The sequence below is a fragment of the Protopterus annectens genome, chromosome 2.part2 (genome assembly GCF_019279795.1).
Source record: "Protopterus annectens isolate FY-2018-M chromosome 2.part2, PAN1.0, whole genome shotgun sequence".
Lineage (NCBI taxonomy): Eukaryota > Metazoa > Chordata > Ceratodontiformes > Protopteridae > Protopterus > Protopterus annectens.
In genome coordinates, this window is record NC_056730.1 from 415,790,890 (window position 1) to 415,808,388 (window position 17,499).

Below are 17,499 nucleotides of genomic sequence, written 5' to 3' on the forward strand. Positions count from 1 at the left end.
AATTAATTGATTTATTGGTTAATTGTTGAAATAAGGTATCGTTTTTGGTTTATAAGAAGATGTTTTTTAGAGTTGTATTAGTTTCTGAAGAAGTCTGGTGATACAGATGAAGGTGAATTAAATGTGTTTTACGCTAAAGTATTGGTCTCATATTTGCATTGGCATCCAGATTTTTTTTTGCTGTGCTTTCATTCCAGCTGTTTGGTTTTGTTCTTGTTTCAGCTGTAATTGGAGTCTTTCTGTCACACATGTAGACATGGCAGCATCATAGTAATGGTCCATCAAAGTTTGAGATACTATTTTGGATGCATAACAGAATTTATCTGTTTACAACAAAATCACAGTAGTTCCAGAAAACATTTGTTTAGTACAATTTTATTTGTAGCATTACATTTGTTAGAGCAAAAATCTCAGACTTTTGAAAATGAACACTTTTAATCTGACCTGCCAAACTTTTCACCTCTTAACAATGTAATTATACAAAAAAAAAATATGGCTTATGTTCAAAACTACACTGACAAATGCTTGTCTTTGCAGCTCTGAGCAGCGCTGCAGCTTGTGTGGCATCAGTCCATGCAGTACATTTCCTGCAGGGATTGTTTCTAACATTTGATTGTTTCTGCTATTGCTGGGTGTCTCATCGCTTCCCTTATGTAAGCTTGTCCAAATGCAGAGAATGATGTTATGCTTGCTGAATTTTTTCTTTCTTTTTTTTTTTTTTTGTTGCAGAATGAGAAAATGAATTTATAATTAGGATTGCCATCAGTTTCACAGTTTTTTTTCTGGAAACTTAAGAAATTGTTGAGAATAATGCTGGCACATTTAGATATATTGCTAATTTATTGTGTATAAGCCAATTTTCATATTAAATCTTAGGAGATAAGATGGCACAATTTCAAACACAAAGCAAGAACTTAGTGCATTTTATAGTATTATAAGCTTGTATTATATGCTGTATTTACAAATATTTACATTATAAGACTAATCAAAGATGACTTCATTCACACTAACCCATAGTAACAAAGGAGTGTCCATGGATTCTGGTAATCACAGCCACACAGGTAGAAACCGCACTCTCCAAAGCTAAGAATACAGCATCTATGGGACCAGATGACATCCCGGGCTGTGTTCTACATGAACTACAAAATGAACTGGCACCTCACCTAAGTGTCATGTTTAATCATAGCCTCACCTCAGGCTTCTTGCCCACTGAGTGGCGCACAGCTCCAGTTATCCCACTCCTCAAGGGGGGATCCACCTTAGATCCCGGGAACTACCATCCCATCAGTCTGACTAGCCTGATCTTCAAGGGCATGGAACACATTATCATGGAACTTATAAACAAAGACACTGGCAGCCTTCAAACACGGGACCCCACCCAGTTTGGGTTTGTGAAGGGCCAGTCTTGTCTCCTGAACCAGATTGATTTCTTCGAATCAGTCTCCAGAGCTGTGGATGAGGGTAAGGCGGTCCACACAGCCTATCTGGACTTCGCCAACGCCTTCAACACCATCCCCCACTCTGGTATCATAGATAAACTTAGTAAGCTAGGCATAAATCCCTACATCACTCGATGGGTTGCCAACTGGCTTACTGACAGAACCCAGACTGTAAAAGTAGCCGACTCCAAATCCAGCTCCAGACAAGTGGAGTACCTTAGGGTTCAGTCCTGGGACCACTCTTGTTTGGCATCTACTTCTCTGAAGTACAGGCCAACACTAAGAGACTCTGGCTAACAAAGTTCGCAGATGACTGCAAACTGGGAGCCATTATTGAATCCCCAAATGATGTGGATATTCCACAAAAGGGCCTTACAGAAACAGATGTTTGGTGCCAGAGCCATGGGCTGAAGCTTAATGCCAAGAAATGTATAGTTATCCCCTTTGGGAAAAAACATGTACCCATGAATTACCACATAGATAGCAGTACACTAAACACCAAAAGCGTGATGAGAGACTTAGGGCACAGGTGGACAGTGGTCTCACCTTCGATAACCACATCACTACAACAGTCAGGAAATCCTTCTATGCAGCACACCTCATCACTAAGGGCTTTTCATCCAGAAAAAAGGCGGTCATTAGCCCACTGTACTCGTCCTTCATTAGACCCATTATAGAATGTAACGCCCTGTTTGGTATGTACCTCAAAAGACATCTGCAACAGCGAGAAAGGCTGCAGAAATACCTCACTAAAAAATCACAGGCTTAAAGCAGATGCCATATGCTGACCATCTAAAAAAAACCTCCAGCTATACTCTGTGGCATATCGTCTACTCAGAGGTGATCTCTGCTTGACATACAAGGCCATGTCAAACTCTGAGCTGTTGGACATGCTCTACTTAAAGAAATCCCAGTCCCTAAGAGCCACACACTCCAGGGATCTATACCTTGTCATCACAATGAACAAAACTTGATGGAGGGATAGGTTCCTGACTCAGAGACTCCCCATAATCTGGAATAGACTGCCCATGCATGTCAAACAGAGCGCCTCATTGGCCCTCTTCAAAAGGAACCTTGACAATTGGATGGGAAATAGGAAATTCACCCCGGTGATCATGTCAGTTGCACTGCTAGACAGGGGCTCAGGGAAGTAAATATTGTGGGAAGAAATATCCAGGGAATTGTTATGGCTAGGCTTGTATAGGCCCTAGGGCTGATAGCCTAGTACCAACCTATGAACCTATAATTTTGCAAAGTGGTGCTAGTTTCTCCACCAACAAAGTCCAGCCAGCAGCCATCGCTGACTACCACATAGGAGATAATGCTTCTTCCTAGCTTCATCCATGTTATGTAAAGCATTCCTTAAAGGTACCTTTCTGTTTAGACCTCTGATAAGGGATCCTACTTCACCTTGGGATCTTATAACTGTATTACAGAGCTTGGTCCAATCTCCCTTTAAGCCCTCAACTAAGACAGATCTCAATTTCTTTCTTGGAAAACAGCCTTTCTTGTGGCTGTTTCTTCTGCCAGGCTAGTTTCTAAACTCCAAGCACTCTATTCAAAACCAACTTATTTGATTTTCCGTAAAGATAGAGTTACCTTGCGTACTAACCCCTCCTTTCTACCCAAAATTGCTTATGAAACAAGCATCAACTAAGTTATCAATTTGCCAGTCTTTCCAAATTTTGACAATAAAGGAAAATACATGTAGATTAGATGTACGTAGGCAGCTTCATTTTTATCTTCACAGGACAAAAGAGTTTAGAAAACTGGCCAATTTTTTGTTTCCTTTACCAGTAACAAATTGGAAAACCAGTGTGCAGAGTTATATTAGCCAAATGGATAACAGAATGTATTCCCTATGTTTCCTCTGTAAGCGGTTTATCCTTACCAAGACCTCCAAAAGCACACTCAACTAGATCTATGGCTACGTCAGTCTGCTTTCTGGGCCAGAGTTTCCACTGATGATATTTGTGCAGCTGCCGCTTGGTGTAATGCTCATACCTTTATTGCTCATTACAATTTGGATATCATCTACAGAAACAGGGCTGCATTTTGTTTTGTGGTTCACCAGGAACATCCTTCCATGAGGGCCACCCAAGGTTATCGTAGCTGGGCTGTGTCCCATTCATTAAGGAATGAATGAAAATGACAACATCAGATGTAAAAGTTGTATATTCACCGTAACTATGCATCTGTGTTGTCTATTTTCATTCTTCTTCAACTTCTGTCTCCCCTTCTCCCATCCATGCATTTGAGAGTGACCTGATGAAGTTTTTGTTAGGAACCATAGTCCCTGTTTGAGCCCCTATTCAGTACCTATACTGTTTGCTTTCTTATTATAATCTGTATTCTAGCAAACTTATATTCTAGCAAACGTGATCTAAGATAGTGCAGTAGTTAGAGGCATTATGAGTAAAGGGAGGAGCATGAGAGTCAGTTCCAAGAATCTAGAGAAAAGCATCCAAGTTGGATTCAAGACCCATTCGTTGAGGAAGATGGAAGAATGAAAATGGACAACACAGATGCATAGTTATGGTGAGTACATAACTATTTATTGTGGTACTGAAAAATAAAAGGCAGTGTATTTTGTATGAGCTGCAGGTGTTATTTTCCCTGAGGTAAATAGTTATGTAGCTTCCTAGTAAGAAAGTTTTATGTCATTCCTGCTAAGAATTTGCATTTTTTTTTAAGTTCTTCTTCTTAGAAAGTTTGCATCCATATACATATTAAGCTTAACTGTGTCAGGTTGCTTGTTGAACCAAGTCATTTGGTGATGTCCTTTAAAATGATTTTGGTTTCCTATATTCCATGTGCAGCTGATACGTTTGTTATTGTTGTACTGAAAATTAATACATTTTGCATCTGGTGCAGCTACTCAGGCCAGCGTTTCCATTGTTGATACTTATGCAGCTGCCACTTAGTCTAATGCACATACCTTCATTGCTCATTACAAGTTGGGTATCATCTCCAGAAACAGGGATGCATTTGTTTCTATGGTTCTCCAGAACATCCTTTCATAAGGGCCACCCAAGGTTGTCATAGTTGGGGACTCTGTCCCATTCGTTGAGGAATGAATGAAAATGACATCGGATATAAAGGTTATGTACATCTGTGTTGCCCATTTTGATTCTTCCTCAGCTCCCTCCCCTTCCTTCATCCATTCCTTTGGGAGTGACCTGATGAAGTTTTTGTTGGGAACCTTAGTTCCTGTTTGAGTCTCTATTCAGTACTTATACTGTTTCTTTCTTTTTATAATCCATATTCTGCATTGATATTTGGTAACAGCAAACTTGATCTGAGGTAATGCAGTTGTTAGGGGCATTATGCCTAAAGGGAGGAGCTTGACTGTTTGTTCCAAGAATCTATTGAAAAGCATCCCAAGTCGGACCCAAGACCCATTCACTGAGGAAGAATAAAAATGGACAGCACAGATGCATAGTTATGGTGAGTACATAACTATTTATTGTGATATTGAAAAACAGGAGGCAGTGTATTTTGTATGAGCCGCAAGTGTTATTTTCTCTGAGGTAGTTATGTACCGCCCTAGTAAGAAAGGTTTATGTCATTCCTGCTAAGATTTTGCACTTTTTTTTTAAGTTCTGCTTCTTGGAAAGTTTGCATCCATATGCATGTTTGTGTTTGACTGTATTAGGGTCCTCGTTAGAGCAAGTCAGTTGGTAATGTCCTTTAAAATGATTTTGGTTTCCTGTATTCCATGTGCAGCTAAGAAGTTTGTTATTGTTGTATTGAAAATGAATACATTTTGCACCAGGTGCAGCTGCCCTGTCACAGTGTTGTTTTTCTGACAGTGAACAGTTATGCAACTGCCTAGTGAAAAAGTTCCACTTCATTTTTTTTCTCTTCAAGTTGTTGCTTCTTTAGAAGGTTTATGTACACGTGTCTGCTTCTGTCTCAGTGTGTCAAGGCCTTTATCAGAACAAGTCACTAAGTCACGTTCTTTTTACCTTCTTGGATGGTTTATGTACACATGCATATTTGTATCATATTATATCAAGGCCCTTATTAGATCAGATCACTTAGTGACATTCTTTAATTTTGCTGGTGTGCATTCATTGTGCAGTTAAAAACTTATAGTTGTGGTACTGAAAAGTACTGGGTAATGTATCAGGTGGAACTGCTTGCCTTGTAATGTTGTTTTGTTGCCAGATGTGCAGTTACATAGATTTTATGTTTCACCTAGATGTGTGGTAATTCAAAAGTGTAAAAGCCACTTTTATGCCTGTTGCATGTTATTTTAGAGGGAGTTGTACTCTCTAGTACTTAAGAAATTGAGCATGTGTTATTTTATGTTGCACTCCAGTTCTTTAGTGCAATAACAGTAAAGCTAACAAGTTTGTGTGATTGAGATTAGTGTAGGCAGCCTTATGTCGCCTTTGAGTCATTTGGGATTCAACAAAATCATTTAGTATTGCAGCCACACACTAATCTTATTTAGCACATTTGCTTCTTTCATGTTTAAAAAGAACTTCTCAACTTTTGTATCGGCACAGTGGTTGAGATTTTATTTGTAAGAGTAGTATTCCAGATAACTAATAAGTTCAGGCCACTAGAAGGTTGGCCAGGAGCTAAGGATGCACCCTGCATTCATGTGTGATTTGTCTCATAGGAGGGGGGATGTGCAGTAATTGCAGTTAAGACCCCGTAGTTAAGTCTGAAGCTACATGTAATCCACTTCAAAGATTAGTAGACAACTGCTAAAATTGCACATTCTGTGCCCTCACAATAAAAAGAGAAGGGAAAAATCGTAGATAGGCTGTGATCTCTGGCAATTTGCCTCATCCAGCAGCTATTTACAGTAGCAGACAACTGTATGGGAGCCACTGGTTCTTAGCCATGGCCCAGACGGTATGCCAATACAAATGATAAGGACATTTAGAATATCTCTGGTTGTGGCTGTACTGAATAAATGTACAGATAGCATTGGGGCTGTGCTCCTCAGTGTTGCAAAATTTCCTTTCTCCAAGAGACCCTAGTGTAGAGCAGCAGAAGCGACCCAAGATAATAAGGAGGACATGGATAAATATGGGTATTCAGAAAGTTACTTAACATGGTCTTATGGCTGATGCCTGAAGATAAAAATATTTGACTGCTTTTAAGCCTATGCAGTATGAAAGATATGAAGCTCTTTATTTTTCCTTGACAGCAGAATAAGACTGTAATCCTGTCTTTTCTTCCGTTGTGAATGCATTTTTTTTCAAACACCTTTGTTGAATTATCACTTGTAACATAGGCAAATTTACATTAATTTAAAAGTAACCAGACTATATTAACATAACAAACTGCCTTACCCCTATCCATAGCATGCCCCTTTCTCTTTTTCCTTCTAACCCATGTTCTCTTGAATGCTTTTGGGGTTTCCTTTGTCACCATCCATTACAATATTCCAGTCCATGGGTGTGCAACTCTCGGTGAGAAAATAGTTCCAGTGATATTGGGAATAGTAACTACAGTGTTTTCGTTTGTTCTTAACACATTCATTAAATATAATAATTAAAAAAATAGATAAATGCCTGAATTGCTATGTACAAAGTCCTGTTCTTAACCTTTGGGTGACAATGTTGTCACTGTGAGGTGATAAACAAGTGGCGTAGTGTACCACATAACTTCAAAATTTCCAGTTGCTTGCTTGATGCATTGCCACTCCAGTGGGCCATTGATTTTTTAAGCTTTAGAAAATCTGAGACATCACACAGAATGTACAAGATATTTTTTTGTGCGTAATAGCTTCTAATTTACAATGAGTCACATTATCTTATCTCTGGGATTGTGTTTCAGGTTTCATGGTTGGCAGAGAATATGAAGCTGGTGGAATAGCTAAAGATGGAGCAAAGATGGTAACTGCGGTAGCTTGTGCCAGTGTACCTAAACTGACTGTCATCATTGGAGGATCATATGGTGCTGGAAATTATGGAATGTGTGGAAGGGCATACAGGTAAGCACTTGTAATGAAAGTTGTTGACAGAAAAATTAACATTATGGACATTGTCCCTTCTTTACACCTGTAGAAGCTTTTTTGTGAGCAATACATGTTTGTACATCACATTTTGGTGGTGTGATTGCAATTCTGTGTATTCACCAGTTTGTTCCAAATATGTTAAACGTGAACATTCATTCATTCAGTCAATGTCTTATTCATTCAGTGCCATTTCAACCTAAGGCACCTGATGGTATTGAACCAACAGAATGCAAGTTATTAAAACAGAATATTTAGAAAGGTAAATCCTCCCACTGTGACAGTTGAATCGGTGTTGCTTTTTGTTACATATTGTGGTCTTGTCTGTCTACAGAGATAGCCACTGCAGTGGTAAATTATAACTGTTGTTTTATACCCATTTTAAATGTCTTTTTTCTTGGCCAGAAATTTCATCAACTATGCCACAGTCCTTTATTTATTTATTTAACATTTGTTTACCTGGATGGTCCGACTGGGTCTACAGAACCCATTTTCAGTGGAGGCCCGAGGAGGAAAAGCTCCACATACAGTGCAATACAAGTACATTGTAGTCCAAAAACAATCAAAGTAACATCAGGAATACTATACAAAAATGAACTGATAGATCGCAAACTAGGTTACGAGATATACTGCACATCTGGACAATTCTATAGAGTTATATCATTACAAACAGTTTTTGTCATTCTAACAACATATGCATAGCCTATTAGTATATAAAGTGCACAAAAGTAGTAAGTAGGTAGTACAATGTATGACTTTGGTTGTTAATAGTACATGAATGAAAAACAAAATGTTGGTTTCAGTTGGGAAAATAATAGCAGAAGAGTTAGTGATTCAGAAAGATAGTGAGAGAATTAAGAAGAAAAGAGTTATTGTAGACTGAGCAGTAGCTTAGGGATATGGTTTAGAAACGGGTCTATATTATCTTGCTGAAAGCTGTTTACAGTGAATATGGCAACATCGACCCATAAACAGTGAGAACTCATTAACGCGAACGGCCAGGTCAGTGATTTTTTTCCTAGGGAAAAAAATTGCTTGCCCGTCGCCATGAAATTGCCCTTTACCCCACTGTAGTGCGATCTCGGTGTTGGTATATTTAGTTGGGGGGCATGGGGGACGAAGCCCCCTGCCTTGTAGTGATTTAGGTGACATGTCGTGTTTGGCTAGTCTGCCAATTTTTTCCCCAAGAAAAACATTGCTGACCTGGCCGATCGCTTTAGTGGGTTTTTACTGTTTATGGGTCTATGTTGCCGTATTTGCTGTAAACAGCTTTTGGCAACATAATATAGACCTTATAGAAACAGAGTAGTAGTTACGAGAGACATTAGGATCTTGTAGACTGTGAAGGAGTGAGATGCGACAGAAGAAGAAAATGAAGCTAGAGTGGAAGAAGAAGAGGCCTTTATTAGGTCAGCACTGGTTTTACACCAGTATACTATCAAACCATGGTTGGTATGCAAAGATTTCATGTGAAGACAGCATTAGTTGGCGCTTTTCAGTTCTTCTTGCAACTTTATGATTTGCATTTTTTTTAATGCTGGAGTACTATTTCTGTGGTGCTTCAAAGTAATTTGAGTTTTTGTTGTTTTTTCATAAAGGTCATAACCTTCTTAAAATGTTTAAAGTATTTCTTGTTTTTAAAAGCTGCTTTTCATTTTTTTTTTACCACATGTAGCTGTGGAGTTTTTCTGCATTTTCTCTTAAGACCCTAGTTTAAAAAAAAATTGCTATGAAGTCTGTTAAGAAACAGTAAATATTGCGGGAAGAAATAGCCAAAGAATTGTTATGGTTAGGCTTGTATAGGCCCTAGGGCCGATAGCCTAGTACCAACCTATGATAAGGTGATGAAGATTAGTAAAGGGAAATTATCAAAAGAGTAACAAAAGACCTGAAAAGAATGTAAATATGCCTGTTCCAGTCGAGTTCCTAAGGAAGAATCTACATTTCAAATGACTTCTAGAAGCATGGATATGAAGTCATTTTTCTGAACTACCGAGGGTCTGCTTAGTGACCTAGTTGATACCAGCATAACAAACCTTAGCAGTATATTCATTGGTGCCTACATTGTTATCCCTATACAGTCATGCTGGATAAAGAATTTGCAGCAGCAGAAGATTAAGTTAACACTCATATTTAACAAACTAGGCCCTCCATAGCTCCACACAGTTTAGTTCTTGTGTTATTGTCACCTTCCTTTAACTGTAAGAAGGCCAAGAAGTATTTCAGTTTTGTAAAGAAAGCCACATTGAAACAGTGGGGAGCTGCATCTAACCTTTTGTTGCACTGATACCAGCCTGTGGATAGAACACAAAGTATTGCAGGTACCTGCTGAGGTTTGAGTGGCTAAGAAAAAGAGTACCTTCTCTGGAGTCTATTAGAGAAGAGGAAGATTTCAATATGAGACAGATTTGTTATCCCCAAGATTGTGATAAGGAAAATTCTTGTTCTGCAATCTTTACACTATCCATTGAAATATATTTTATTTATGGGAACATTTCATTTTATAGGAGAGTTTTAAAAGTCGCTATGTCCACCTTGTTACACTTTTAAGGGCGTCTTAAAAGCAAGTAGTTAGTGTCCAGATTCATATTCCTTAACATCTGGTATGCAGACAGACTGGTGGGTTGTATACATTTCCATTAGATAGATAAAATTTCTATAATTTTTATAAGGCTGATCTGACAGCTTTGTCTTTTTAAACTTCAAAACAAAATGATAAAACTGCTCACCTTGTTTATTTTCCATTTGATAAGGATTCTAGGTTACTAGATAAATGTGGAAAAAAAGGTCGATACCTCAGGCACCTTAGGAGTTAGAGTATTAAACTGTTTGGCTTACTTGTCTTATTAGAATTCCATCTTAGAGAAAATTCAGATCTTGCAGTCTTTTCCTAATGGTTATATTACTGACTGAATAAAGAGGTTATCTGCTACAGCAGACAGAATAGGAATGCGTAATTTAAAATGCATGTATGATGCTTTAAAAACTGGTAGACTAGCTAGGCTTATGAGAGAGATTTGCAATGTGTATGTTAGATCAAACCTTTGCAATGATCCCATGTTTTGTTTGGTAAATCAGCAGATGACATTTTTAGACTTACAGAAGTGCAAGTAATGTATGTATCACCCAATTCTCATTTTTAGAACATTGGCTACAAATAGTAAACTCTTTTGTATAGGAAAGCGTTTGCAGCACTTTCCATAAAAACATGCACTTAAAATAGACGAGCACATCATACAGTCATCTAGAAAGTGCAGATACAACCAGAAATCCTCAGAATGAATGCTACTCTCCCTCTTCCCAGGCATCTCTGTGAGGTAAGTTTGGATCATCTTTTTGTCTGGCAGTACATTGAAACAGACAACTGGGTCCCCACACATGTACTGTCATCAGGTGCACTTAACCATTCATTTGATGGATTAGCTCCTATCAGATAATCAGGAAAGGGTTCATGTCATTCAAAGATATCAAGATTTTTTTATTCCAGACTCATTCTAGTTCTGAAAAGGACAGTAACTCAAGACCAGTTCTAGAATTAAAATCTGAACAAGCTGATAAATGTTGTAACCTTGAATGGTGACTGAAAACTTTACATCTCTTCATAGAACAGGACTTTTACAAGGCTACATGGGATATTGAAGAAGTAACTTCACTTCGTATTGAGACTTTCTCACAGAAAATACCTCACATCTCAAGTAGCACATTGTCATTTATAATATGTAACTTTATATACAAACAATATGCAACAGCAAGACAGCTCAAGAAATAAAAATCAAAACATCTCACCTAGTGCTTTTGACAGATATCTTCAGTAAATATAATGGAGCAAACATTTTCAGAGAGAAAATAAAAAAAATCTACACCTTAATGAAAAATAATGAAATTAATTAAAAGCAACCAGTAAAAAACAGAAAAAAAACAACACAGAGCACTTTTTCAACAGCATTCTTGATTTAACTGTTTAAAACAGGGGTATCAAGCATTAAAGTAAACTAATAAAGTATCCTGGAATGAAAGGTGTTCTTTAACTTCATATACTTCCCTGTAAGATTCTATTTTTGTTCTAAAACGGTAGCTTTCATCACCTTTGAATTACCTTGATTAATATCATACCCTTGTTCAGCTACAGGATTTTCTCTCCTTTTTGTAATGTCACCCAGGTGTGCATGCATCCTAGTTTTAAACTTTCTGATAATTTGTTATATACATGTCAAGTAGTGGGGTCACTTGAACACCAGCCAACACTCTGTATAAGACAAGTCTTTTTATACCATGAATGGAATCCAATTGTTTAACTACATAATTGCAAATGTTACAACTACCACATGGGTATGTACCTCTGTATACACCCAAACAATCTTAAATTGATGGACTGTGCTGTCTTATAATTATTATGGATTAAATAATCCTCCATATGCTTACTTCTCTTAGGGACACCGACTAGCTGTGGAATGATATTAGTTAGTTCTGCATCACTCATCAACATTTTTCAACTTTCCTTGACTATATTTAGTATCTGGTCAGTCCAGCTATGACATTCTGTAAAAAATAATTATGATGATGATAATAATAATAATAATCCCTCGTGTTTATCAAAAGCAAATTAAATTTGAATGTCTCCTTTCTGTCCATGTTAGATACCTTATTGTATGTGCTGTTTCAACAAATCAAAATCATTGCCACTGATCAGAAACCTGAAAAGAATTTATTTTAATTTATTCAGAGAATCTGCACTATTACTGCATATCCTTTTAGCCCAATAAGCTGTCCGTATGACAGTGCTGGACTAGTTGGCAACTATATGCAGGCAAAGGAACTACATTTACAGTGGGCTCTCCATAAAGTTTGGTTTAACATTTTTTTTTTGGTATTCATCCCTTTAAGAGTTGCATCAGAAAATGTACTTCTTGTAGCTAGACCTCATAACTGGAACGTGTTCTGTGGTGTTTTAATTGCGTCTATAGTACAATGTCGAACATTTAGATTGTTGCACGCCTAAACGTCAACACCTAAATGTCTAATGCTGAAAACAGCGAACAGACGATTGCGCAAACTTTTTCCCCGTGAAAAAATTAGCTTGGCCAAAAAAAAAAAAAACAAACTTTAAAACCTTAACCAAGTGGGGGGCTTCACCCCCCACACTCCCCCAACTAAATATACCAACTCCGAGATCGCTCTACATCTAGGAAAAGGGCAAAATCCCTGATGATGGCCAAGCACATTTTTTCCCTGGGAAAAAAGAGTAATTGGCCATTCACGGTTTTCAGCGTTTGACATTTAGGTGTTTGACGTAGTGATAGGAACCCTTTTAATTTGTTTCTTTTTTTAGTAGGGTGTGTTTTTTTATTTTATTTATTTTCAATTTATTTACCTGGTAAGTGGGCTGGTCTGTTGATTCTTTTCAGCCATGAACCCTATTAGAGAGCCAAACAGGTAACAATAATGGGAGTACATTCACAAGTCAGTTTACAGAAGATATAATCAGTTCAGTAGTTAGGGATAAAATGTTAATATAACAGCTTCAACAAAGAGTAGTAAAAAGCTTCAACAAAGAGTTGTAAAATTAGATAGGCATACGATGTGCACTAGAAATAATATAACTTGTATGTACAATGCAAATAGTACAGTTTATATACACACAGACACTAAACAAGAAATAGAGTTGCAGATATTGTATGCTAGGAACATTTGACTGAAGTAGTGAATGAGTTTTTAAATCTGATGTACTATGTCTTGCGTAGTATTACAAATGTGTGAGCATTTGTTCTGTTAAAAAGTTTGTTTTAATGATTGTTTGAAAGTCTGCAATGCGTTGTTACTCTCTATTTCATTCAACAGAGGCTTCCAAAGAGCAGTTCTGGAGAAGGCTTTTTCATCTGTGGCTTGTTTGAATCTGGGCCTGGAGTGTATAAGAATGTCACCTTAGCTGATTCTAAGTGTATCAATTTAGTCTCTCAGTAGGAATTTTCTTTTAAGGGGGAGAGAGTACTCGTGTAAGAATTTTGAAATGCAAGTTTCCCAAGTAGCAGTGTTTTTTTTTGTCTAAAATGTTTGCCCTGTAGCACTTTCTGGACCCAGTGCTGTTATCCCTACCCTCCATGTATTTATTGTACACATTTATTAATCAGGTAAGCCCAAGGGATACGTATCCATTCTCAGGGACAACCCAGGAGCATTATCTGTGTTGACATTATATTTAAGGCCGAACAGAGCAACAAGTCTGAATACTGAGAGTGGCTCTGCCCTAGGCCCAATGGCAGGTATGACCCAGGTCCTATATGCTTACTCCATCTGGTTGCCAGTATCTATTCTGGGCTCCAACAGAGCTAGAATGAGTGGTCCAGCCCTACCAACACATCATTCCTTGACCCCCCCCCCCAAGAAAGTAGAGCAGACTCATCATTGTCTGCTCTAGCAGGTGTCTGAACTGCTACTCAGACTTTAGTCACCTGGATCTTACTCAGGGTTTATTCCCATATGCCCATGGCGGTAGTAGAAAGTTTCCATTTTCAAGACTTAGCAGTCTGGCCTTTGTCTAACATGTAGCTAAGATAGTAAGAAAATGATTCTGTGTCACTTAGATTATAGGTAAGGTCATGGTACCCAGGTCCGAGAAAGTTGTATTATAAGTCTGCTTGACCTTATCAGATCTGTCATTGAGTACACTGCCCTTTTTGGCATGTACTTAATCAGATACTTTCAAGAGATGGCGCACCCAGAAAGGTTTCTCACCAGAAGAATTCAGGGCACAATCACCCTGCCCTCCACTGATCACTTAAAGACTCTGTCTCTGTAGTCAGTCTCCTACAGGCTGCCGAGAGAAGATGTATGCCTAGCTTAAAGGGCTTTCTCAGACCCAGTCCTGGTGGATCTGTTGCACATGTGCAAGACAAACAACACCAGAAACACTGGATCCAGGATCTGAACTTCACTTGTGACATAAACTGATCATGCTGGATAGACAGATCCATGTCCCAAAGGATCCCTTTGCTGAGGAATAAGCTCCCCATCCATGTAAAAACAGAGTTCATATCTAACCCTTTTTAAATGAAACCTTGACATTTGGATTGGAAATCATAAAGTTACCCATGGTCTGGGCCCCTTGTTCCTTATGGACAAAGACCATCAGTAAGAAAAGTGTTTTCCTAAGTAACCCCCCCCCCCCAAACCCCTTGGTTACCATCCTACTATCACCCCCCCCCCGTGGTAGATGGGTTCCAAGTGGGTTTGGGATGCACAACTAGGCTTGTAAGGGCCCTTGTGGTAGTTAACCTTGGAACAACTATGAGCCTATAAGAGAGTAGTAATTCCACTTTTTATTAGCATAGTCAGGTCCAAACATAAATTTGGCTGCCCAGTGTGGTTAATTCTTTATGCATTGTGTAGGGGAAATTACAATGTGGGAGTATCAAAATAACAGAAAATGTTAACACTTTCTTATACTGTGAAAGACTTAAAACTTTGAACCTGTTCTCTGTATCTTACAAAACACTTAGGCCAGACCTTACTCTTGTATAAAAGCATCTAGTTTGCATAGGGAATTAAGACAAATTTTATGAAATTTTAGATGTGATGGAGCTTTTACTACAAGAACTAAGCTTCACGATTATATCAATAAAGTGGGAACTGTGGAGGCCTTCAAGTGAGGGTTAGCTGAGTTTTATGGTGAGCTAAATTTAGGATTTGGGTAGTGGCAGGCTATCTTAGAAATGCCTGCCACTATTCAAATTCTAATCAGTCATATTAGGACTCTGATATGATGATGATGTAATAAAATGTGTTGGATAGTTGCAGAAATGTTTTGTCATGGCAGAACCATAAGACTAGGATTAGTATAGTATTTTTAATACAAGTAAGAATATCTAACATATTTGCAAAGGCAGAATTTCCATGTAATGTCTGTTTAGCTCATTTCTGAAGATTTACCTCTGTGACTATCAGTGTTAAATCTTTCAAACTGTCAGATTGAGAGATTTGAGTTTATAATGCAACACTGTTCCCTTCTGAATGAAATCAGGATCAAAGACTTTGCAAGTGATGTTTTATGTTATCAGTTTAAACCATGCATCTGACTGCAAGGACTCTACGTTTAAGGTTGGATTATACTCCATCAACTGGAATTTGAATTTTTTCACTTTTAGCAAAGTCTTATGCGTGGGTAATGCACTTTAAGCTATCAAATGTTGACTACATAAGCATGTTTGTCTTGGATTCCCCTATTTTTTAAAGTTGTTCACAAAGTCCAGCTGTCAGCTGACCCTTCCTATTGTGTTTAAAGTCCTTCATTGCCTTTGCAATTTACATCATAGTAAGTATATATGTGCCTATCAGATTGTCAGAATGACTCCCAATGTTATTACCTGTACTGTCTGAGGAAAAAGCATGACACTAGTAGTTACCACAGGTGCCAGAAGTTCAACCCAAATAAGTGACATCAGAATAGGGATAAGTTGTTAACCAGCTTCACAAAAAGGATTGTGGTCATTAGCTAATTTTGAGGAAACTAGCTGGAGGTTTCTTTTCACAGCTGCCCCCATTCACTGAAATATCACCATAAGCAGAAGCATTCAGGGGCCATGTTCTGCCCTGAATATGTCTGAGCCAAATCCAATATCAAGCTGACCTCTAGGTCCCTTCAGATTGTGTACTCATCATTGACTAGTGAGAGTTCAAGTCTGTCAGCTTCAGTTATCAATTATGAAACTTGGAGATGGGGAAATGTGCCTTTTGCTTCTACTTTGTGTGCATTCCTTGGTACTTGCACTGCCTTATATTCAGCTGCGTAACCTTATCTTCAGATGATCAGCCCGTTCCTGGAGAACACTGCCTTGCATCAGCTTGTCACTAATCAGTGGCTTTCTGAGACAGGCAAGGATATTGAGATTACCTCTTCTTCCACTTCTTACTGGATGAGTCTTGTTTCTGGAATGCTGTCAGGCTGTCAAACAGCACTTTGGACTAACCACTTGGCTATATGTTCCTTCTGTTCAGAAGCATCTGGCAGTTTGTAGGGTAGAAACCTTAGAATCTTTGGATTATCCTTTCCTTTGAGCACATTGTTAGGGATGCCATCAGAACATATGGGGCCACCCTTAATATGCCATATTGGCTACCAAAAAAGGATGATGTGCTTTATAAACTGTTTCCAGTGTGCACAGATCATCTCATCAGTTGCTCTAATGTTGACCTTTCTGTAATGCCTTTAGTCCACCAGTGGTCTTAGAGACCATAGTGTTGTGCCTCTTTGCCACTAGAAAAGGAGTCTAGAACTTTGGATAGGTTTGACAAGGATGTCTACACCTAACCTTTATGTCCACTGCAGATTGGAGTTGCATTTTTGTTTTGTGATTATTTAATTTTACAGTGGTCAATAAGGGGTGCTCTGTAGCAGCAACATGAAAGACATTACTATTTTTCTGTTTCTTTTTCTATCTTTGGTGATTACACAGCACAGGTTATTATCACAAGTGGCTGTCTGCTTGTAGAAGCAGTTGGTGACAACATGAAAGTGATCATTACTGTGGGTTGGTGAAGGGTTGGGTACAGAGCAACAGTGTATGAAATCCACAAGTTGAACTACATTACAGTGAATTTTTGTTTTCACTTTTTTGGGGTAAAAAAACTAATGAATGTGTGGTCATTGGTAAGAGTAAACACTGCCCTCAGCACAATACAATTGTGTTTATTATATTTTATTTATTTTTTTTTATTTATGGCAGTTTATATTGACAAGGGTGGCATATGGCAATAAGTGACTCTACATTTTTGTGGCTATTTCACCACTTTTGGTAGTGATACATGGCAAGTGGTTGCCAGAATGGGCTGTCTGTTTTGTTGACTGGCTGTGGATGAAAGCAAAGGAAAGTTTAGATGATTGTAATACATTTGTTATTGCTGTGTCTTTGTAAGGGGTAGGAACAGTGCCTAGTGTCTGAAAACTACAAGGTGAAATAACATTTCTGTGATATTTTTTTTATTTCATTTTCATCGCAACCTAACGTTAGAGAGTTACAAAATATTTGGTGGGGGTGGCAAGGAGGCACAGCACGTGTAAAAACAAATGGTGTTTATGTGATTTAGTTA

At 38.2% G+C, this 17,499-nt stretch overlaps 1 protein-coding gene across 1 annotated transcript in view; it reads left to right on the forward strand.

The window, feature by feature from the left end:
* MCCC2 (methylcrotonyl-CoA carboxylase subunit 2) overlaps window positions 1-17,499 on the forward strand; it is a 1,233,028-nt gene that overhangs the window by 843,185 nt on the left and 372,344 nt on the right. Inside the window, exon 13 of the mRNA XM_044064435.1 lies at window positions 7,239-7,395. Coding sequence (XP_043920370.1) covers window positions 7,239-7,395 — 157 coding nt within the window. The remainder of the gene's footprint in view (window positions 1-7,238; window positions 7,396-17,499) is intronic.